The sequence below is a fragment of the Brassica oleracea genome, chromosome C1 (genome assembly GCF_000695525.1).
Source record: "Brassica oleracea var. oleracea cultivar TO1000 chromosome C1, BOL, whole genome shotgun sequence".
NCBI classification, from domain to species: domain Eukaryota; kingdom Viridiplantae; phylum Streptophyta; class Magnoliopsida; order Brassicales; family Brassicaceae; genus Brassica; species Brassica oleracea.
In genome coordinates, this window is record NC_027748.1 from 38,073,876 (window position 1) to 38,081,820 (window position 7,945).

General features: G+C 35.9%; 1 protein-coding gene across 1 annotated transcript; it reads right to left on the minus strand.

The window, feature by feature from the left end:
- Window positions 1-1,420: 1,420 nt before the first annotated feature.
- On the minus strand, window positions 1,421-7,721 carry LOC106316939 (probable leucine-rich repeat receptor-like serine/threonine-protein kinase At3g14840). Its single transcript, XM_013754807.1, has 22 exons — window positions 7,510-7,721; window positions 7,259-7,430; window positions 6,592-6,663; window positions 6,425-6,493; window positions 6,278-6,349; window positions 6,107-6,178; window positions 5,953-6,024; window positions 5,783-5,854; window positions 5,609-5,680; window positions 5,437-5,508; window positions 5,285-5,356; window positions 5,116-5,187; window positions 4,960-5,025; window positions 4,785-4,847; window positions 4,655-4,696; window positions 4,532-4,572; window positions 4,065-4,438; window positions 3,503-3,698; window positions 3,262-3,417; window positions 2,625-3,192; window positions 2,386-2,536; window positions 1,421-1,988 (listed from the first exon to the last, which is right to left on the minus strand). The coding sequence occupies exons 1-22, from the start codon at window positions 7,589-7,591 to the stop codon at window positions 1,572-1,574; spliced, it is 3,045 nt and encodes a 1,014-aa protein (XP_013610261.1). The 5' UTR covers window positions 7,592-7,721; the 3' UTR covers window positions 1,421-1,571.
- Between the last annotated feature and the right edge of the window lie 224 nt (window positions 7,722-7,945).

Genomic DNA, 7,945 nt, shown 5'->3' on the forward strand with positions numbered 1-7,945 from the left:
GTACCATGCTCAGTATATATATTGTCCACAGTATGTTTAGTCTGTCCGACCTAATTAAGAGTAGTCGACAGCCAAAGGTCCACTTCTTGACCACGCACACGCGATGTCAGAAGACATGAGAAGAGACCGGAAAGGTCAAAGTAATACAATTGCGGTTCAGTAATGAACTTGGCCGATTTGTTTACTCCTTACCTGCACGTTCAGGAAAGATCACGCATCAGATGCGTAGACTGGAGAAACCTCCACTGAGGTCCACATCAGGGGGGAGTAGTACGTGTTGTACTCTTTTTCCTTCATCATGGTTTTGTCCCACTGGGTTTTTCCTGATAAGGTTTTAATGAGGCAACATGAAGGGTACTACGATCCTGAATGGTTATGGCACCCAAGGGGGAGTGTTATAAATCAATTAGTGGATGTCCATAACCGGTCCGGTCTATAACCGGCCCGGTCCATAACCGGCCCATACAACTAGAGAGAGTTGGCCATGACATAGAGAGAGAGAGGCGACTTGGAAAAAAGGAAACCATCTTTCCTTTTCCTTGTAATTGTTATCTTTCCATTATTATATATTAGTAGTTTTCCTAATCCTAATGGGTTTAGGTTTTGGATACTTTCCTTTTTACTTATTTTGTAATCCCCTATACAAGGAACACTTATTCATTAATGAAACCTAGAAATATTCAAACCTAAAATCTTCGTTTTACGCCAGTGATGACATTCCTGAGTTAATCGGTTTGTTCGCACCATAAATAAATTGTGAAGACGTTCTTTGTGTTTTGTTTAAAAGGCATACTTCTTGAAAAACTTGTGGACCTATAAATTGATATTTAATTAATTCCATTAAGTTTGGTTGTAGTTTTGTATAGAGTAATTTCCTAAACGACACTATAGATGGATCATACTAAACAAATGCAAGCCAACCATTTTGTGAATAGAAACCGATGTTGAAAAAAAAAAGGAACAACAATATATTCTGTCTGTTACTTATTCTATCAAAATCAATCGTTATGGTTAGCAATTAAGTAAAATAATTATTATTAAATGTATCATGAAACGTATTGAAATTATTGAAAGGATAGTTGACTAAGGCAATCATTTTTAGAAGATATTATACAGTAATGCCAAAACAAATTATAAGAAAATTAGAATGTTAAAAAAGAAGATAAACCATGGGACCGTATTCATAATTAAATCATAAATAAATATTACAACGCATGTTCATCGTTAGAAACTCAACACAAGATAAGGAACACAGCAAGCATATGACTCCAGACAGTAGGGAAATAAATTTCATTCTAGTCCATAATTAATCTATGGTATCGCAATAAGCAGAGTGAAGTTTAACTTAATATAAAATTTAATAAACCATAATATCGTTTATATTCAGAAAAGTAAAAGCCAAAGAGTTTAATTTGAGTTTTGTATAAATATTCATTGCATTACTTCACGAAATATTCTGTTTACAAAAAGTAATCTTCTAATTGTCTTAAATACAATAAATATAGTTCAAAAACCAAAACAGAAAAGAAATAATATTTTAACAATGTTTTTTTGCAAAAGCATAATAACACTTAAACTCTAGAATTCCAATACGCAGAATCAGGCTTCAGAGGGTAAAGGTCGCTGGCGTTGGCAGTGGACGTCGAAGACGACGTGAATGGTCCATAGGTGTTGATACTCTGATCCGTCATACTCGTCATCTCTTCTCCACTAATAATCGCGTAATGCTTCTTCATCGCCCTCACGCTCTTTTCGTCTTTCTCATTTCCTCTGCTGAACGAAGCTTCAAGAAGCTTCTCAACATCCACCGTAGAACTTCCTTCGAGCATGCTAACCACTGTAGACATCGACGGTCTGTCCGACGGAACTTGACTGGTGCAGAGGATCCCTATATTGATCATCGTCATTGCTTCTTCTCTGTTGTAATCTGTTCCAAGCCTCTGGTCTACTACGTCCATCAGTTTGTTTTGCTCCCTTAAAAGGTGTACCTGTGAAAGAAAATGAGATTCAAACTCAAAATGTGTTTAGGGTTTGAGGTTTGTTTGAGATGGACTATGTTCCTCTTCTATCATGTAAATGAACGCGGCCCAATAACATGAAGGGAAACAGTTGAAAAAGTCAAATCAGCTAAGTAAAAATGAAATAAGTCGGCTAATTCGACCTATAAATAGTTGAAAACACATAAATAAGACAAGTATTCACAAACACTCAAAAATAGGCACAAAAACTAGTTCTATTGTTTTTGACGAGTTCGTTTTTATTCAATGCTAATTTTCTAATAAAGGTTTTTCAAATAATTCACCATCAAATTCGTGTTTTCATTTCAAACAGCCTAATTCAGATTCAAGGTTTTATAATTTATAGGTGAAAAAGATAATAACTTACCCAGTCAAGAAGGTAGAAGGTTTCGCCTTTGGATCGTGCGCTTGTGTTGCTTCTTCCGTGAACAATCTCTAGAGCCACGATGCCGAAACTGTAGACGTCTGCTTTATCTGTCAAGTGACCTCTCATGGCGTATTCAGGAGCCATGTATCCGCTGCGAAAAGAAAATAAAAAAAAGCTTACTCTGGTTACAAGAAACCTAAACAGAGCTGAAACTTTTATGATAGATTAGTTAAACTCACTATGTTCCAGCGACTCGTGTGCTCATGTGTGTGTTTTCTTCTTCATCAAGCTTGGCAAGACCAAAATCCGAAATCTTTGCATTTAGTTCCTTGTCCAGCAAGACATTAGTTGCTTTGATGTCTCTGTGCACAATTTTGAGTCTTGATTCCTCGTGGAGATAAGTTAATCCTCTCGCTATACCGACGCAAATCCTCTGCCTCGTTCGCCAATCTAGACGTATTTGAGTTTCTGGAGGACCGAAAAGTGCTCTTGCCAGACTGTTGTTTTCCAAGTACTCGTAGACAAGCAAGAGCTGGTCACCTTCTACGCAGCATCCATATAGTTTAACCAAATGTGGATGCTGTAGAGCAGAGATCATAGCGATCTCGTTCAAGAACTCTCGATTGCCTTGTTTTGATTTCGCTGATAGCTGCTTCACCGCGATAATGGTTCCGTCACTCATCTCTCCCTTGTATACAGGACCAAAGCCACCTTCTCCGATCTTGTTTGCAGGATCAAAGTTGTCAGTGGCAACTTTGATTTGCCTTAATGAGAAGGAACTTATCTGGAAATCCAAGTTCTTGAAATCTGAAGGTGAAAAAGAAACACAGTTATAGACACTATTAACTCAAAATCAATTAGATTGTTTAGGTCTACCTTTCTCCATCTGACTCTTGGGTCTCAAGCAACCTCTCCACCATAATATACCGCCAATTAAAAGCACAAGAACCACCGTTGAAGCGATTACAGCACCAACCACTGCCCCAATAGAGGTTCCACCACCAGGGCCATCTTCCTTTGGTGGAGTGAAATCTATAGCAATATCACGGGAGATAAAGTCAAGAGACGACAACAACAACAAAAGAAAACAGTCAAAGAAGAGTTTAGTAAGGCTTACCCGGATCTACCGATACAGCTGATATGAGAGAACCATATGTACCTCTTGAAGGAATAGCTTGAGTTCCTTTACCAGCCCATAACAATCTTATTTCAAGCTTCCGATTTCTAATCGTAACCGGGAAAGTCTTAACCACAGCTCTTCCAGCACCTTTTGCTTCAGTTACAATATCGAAATCTTTAGCCACACGTTTACCCTGCACATTACCACACACACCAAAATGATTTATATCACTACAATATTTTCAAGCATTTTTAGAGTTCAAGTAAAAGAAATTTTCTCAAATAACCCTATCACAAAATTTCGCCGCAAAAAAAAAAAAGAAATCCCAAAATAACATTCATTAAAGGGTAAAAATAAATTTATAAATTTGAGTATATATCTAGTGATTAGAGTTTAGTACTTAGGAGAAGGGATTAGGATTAGAGTTTAGGATGCAGAGAATTTAGTGTTTTTATTGTTTAATAAATGTTATTTTGGATTTTTTTTTCTTTGAATGCTATGTTTTTCTGACAAAAACTAAAAAGTGTTACTTATGAGATTTCTTCTTTAAGTAAGTTACCTGAACGTATATATCAAAGAGTCGTCTTCCCAAACTGAAATAAGTGTTGTTGTTGCTGAACATAATCTCAGCGAAATGAAGATTAACCGTGTAGTTTCCTTCCCCAAGGCACAAGGCGTAGTAAGTGAGGGAAATGGCTGAGAGACGGGCATGCGTATAAAGACGAGGATCTGTTATATTAAGCTGTGATTTATTGTCCCAAATGGTTACTCCTTTGGGAGACCGATCATCATCCATGAAGTGCCCAGTGTTGCTAGAAACCCAACCGTTTAAACTATCATAGAAGTTTGCTCTTTCATTTGTATCAGCATCATACTTGGTTTTATTGATTGTTAGCTCATTGCCACCACAGTTTATGTGAAGGCCATAGAAAGCTATAGAAACAAATAGTAGTAACAAAAAATTAATCAGATGTGCTGCTAGATATCAAGTGATTGTATTTATATAGATAGCTTCAAAAGACTTACTTTTAGGACATACGTAGCTACTCAGACACGAAACATTTGAGCTGTAACAAAACATAATATCAACATTCTAGTTAGTGTTAGAACCAAAGTGTAAGTTATGAGAATAAAAATAAATAAACTTACTGGTTATTTGCCACCAACGGGTTTGTGCTTGAAAACATATTCCTGTGTATAAAGAGTAAGCAAGAAACTGTAAAATTTATAGAGAATTTGAATGCCAAAGAAGTTTGATCATTTTTATTGTTCTTCTTACACAGCATTCTTCTGACATTCTGAGGTTCTTTGAACAATGGAAAAGTTATTGAAAGTAAGATCACTGCAATTTAAGATACAAGGAGTTGTAAGTAACCAAACAAAGTGGTATTCGGCTGTGTGATTACAAAGAATTGTGATATATATATATATATAAATCGTTGAAGAAAACTCACACATTGTCTCCATTGTCTATCATCCAATTTGGTACTTCCCCGGTTAACATGTTACTTGTAAAATATCTGCAAATTCCGAAAGAATATTTTTTAAAACTTTTATACACAAAAATTTAACAAAACAAGAAGGGAGAGAAGAAGATAAGAACATCATACATGTAATCTACATCCGAAAGAGCACCATATGTTGCCGGGATTGGTCCACTTAGTTTATTAAAGCTAAGATCTCTGCACAACGAGTTTCACAATGTCAGCTTAAATTCTTTTTCATAAAAAAATTCGATTTCATGTTTGCAAAAAAAGAAAGAAAGAAAGGTTTACTAACAATGTTTTTAATGTTAATCTCTGCCCAAGATATGAAGGTAACTCTCCTGTAAGATTGCAGCTTCTGAGAATCCTGCAACGCTCAAAAGTAGAAAATGGAAGGTTAAGCTCAGTAGCTCACCAAATCTTATCTAGTCTAAGGCTGAAACTCACAAGTACTTTAACGATGTCATGTTTTGTAGTGGTGGAAAGGGAGATTCAGGTCCACTTAAGTCAGTGATTCTCCTACAAAAAAAAAATCAAAATTGAAAAAAACAACAATGGATATCACTGATAGTGAGTCCACGAAAGTGGCGACAACAACACGTGAAGTTGGTGTACTTACAAGTCTGTTATGCTCTTAAGAGTACCAATGGCACTAGGAATCGGTCCGACCAAACCACTTGCTTGAATAACCCTGATTCATGCAGAAAGAAACAACATTGCACTCATTTATAAGTAATAAATATGGATATCGAAAACGCGAAAAATGTTTGTTTATAATGAAAGGATTGCTTACAATTTATCAAGCCCTGTCCAGTTCTGGATGAAATCTGGTATAGTACCAGTGAACTGGTTGTCACTTATACGGCTAAAAATCAAGGGAACAATATAAGCAACCAAAAAAGTTAGTGTCTCCAGTAAAAAAACATATGTTCCAGCATCAAAGAAAAGCAGAGGAATGCTTACAAATCAGTCAAATTAGTAAGTTTGGAAAATGTACTTGGGATGTCCCCACTCAAGTTGTTCGAGCTAACAAAGCTGCAAAGAGAAAACAGAGTCTCAATACTAGTAAAGACCCAATAACTCTTGATAAAAAGAGAACTTAGACAAAGATTCTTACAGTCTTTGAAGGTTCTTTAGATTGCCGAGCTCTGGAGGTAATTTCCCTGAGATCTGGTTGTATTCCACAACACTAAAAAAATGTTCCAAAAAACAAAAATAACCGAATCAGATAGTATCACTAAAGTATGAAACATTGTTGAAGAAATAGAGATCAAAGAAGAGTACTCACAAGCTCGTAAGGGTTGTAATGTTACCAATCTCTTTAGGGATAGGACCACTTATTCGGTTTCCAAGCAGTGAGCTACATTATTTCATCATCCAAAAGTTTACTCCATCAATCTATACATAAAAGGTGTATATGAACAGAGATACATACATCATTTCAAGTGGCAAGGTTCCCCACTCGGGAGGAATGGAACCGTTGAGATAGTTTCTAGACAGATCACTACAATAGAAAGAAGAAAGTGGCAGTTAAGTTCATTAATAAAAAGATACCGTTCGAGGCAGATATTGTAATAATGAGAATGTTCGAGGGCTTCTTACATCTCTTGCAAAAACGGAAGACCCGCCAACTCTTTAGGAAGAATTCCTCGGAGGTTTTGTGCCTTGAGAACTCTGTTTCACAAACAAATATTGGGATTTAGTAATGATTTGAAATCATAGGACCATTATGTTTGCAGCCCAAACATTTCAACACAAAAGTAAAAATAATTAAATTAGTTTTTAATTATGGGAAGAAACAGAAAAACAAGAACAGTTTTGTCAGATTCACGGACGCGTGAAGGTCAACAGCGACTGCGCCATAGATTTTGTCTACATTCGGACAATTAAAGTACTAAACCTACTTTTAATTAAATAAAACGTGCTATGCTTTGGAAAATGAAACCAAACCTACTTTTAATTAAATAAAACGTGTTATGCTTTGGAAAATGAAACCCCTACTACTTCGGCCAAGTCTAATAAAAAAAATGAGACTCCTAATAAATTGTTTTATAAGTATTTTTAATTCAAAATATAATTATTCTTATACAACTTTTTATATTCACTGGATGATGTATAACAAAATACAAATAATATTAATGCAACTTTCTATGTTTTTATAAAAAATTGTGTGTTTACTTTTAGCAAAAAAATAATTATGTGAAACTTTTATTGAAAAAGAAGAGATTATTATTTTTTATAACAGAGAGGGAAGAAGGGACGAACGAACATGTGGGTGACGTGGCAAATGGTGGAGCAGTTACAAATGACGTTGTTTTCAAATCCCTTGCCGGCGTTAAGGTCTCGCCAACCACCGACGGTTGAAGTGTTGTCGCATGGATTCACACTGAAATTCCAATTAGTCTTCTTCAACGCCGTCGCTACGGCACGTAAAGCATCCACTGCAAATATCACAGGATCATAACACGGACTCAAATATGTACATAACACCGATATGATTATACTTATATGTATGCATACCTTCTTCTTTTGGTAAGGTTTGAGAGGACGCGAAGCCGGAGAGGATGATAGAGACAAGGAAAAGGAAGAGAAGTCGATTCATCGACACTATTAGAATTTTTTTTTTTCAAGATCTGAATTGTTGTTGTGCGAGGAGATGCGATGAGAGTGAAGAAGAAGAAGAGGTTTGTAATGTTCGTTTATGTAACGAATGGGGAAGAGACTCGCAAAGACATTTGAGAAATGTAGACAGAGAAAGATGAAAAGTAAGTCAACATTATTAAAATAAGATTGTATCAATCTACATTTGTTTTTTTCTTTCATTTTTTCTATTATTATAATTTCAGTGGGATAATATTCAAATTTTGCTACTTGCATGAGCAAAGGGGCCGCCGAGTTGTTGACTGAGCATCTAGATAATTGAATGATTATGGTTAGTGTAGATATTTTAGTTTCC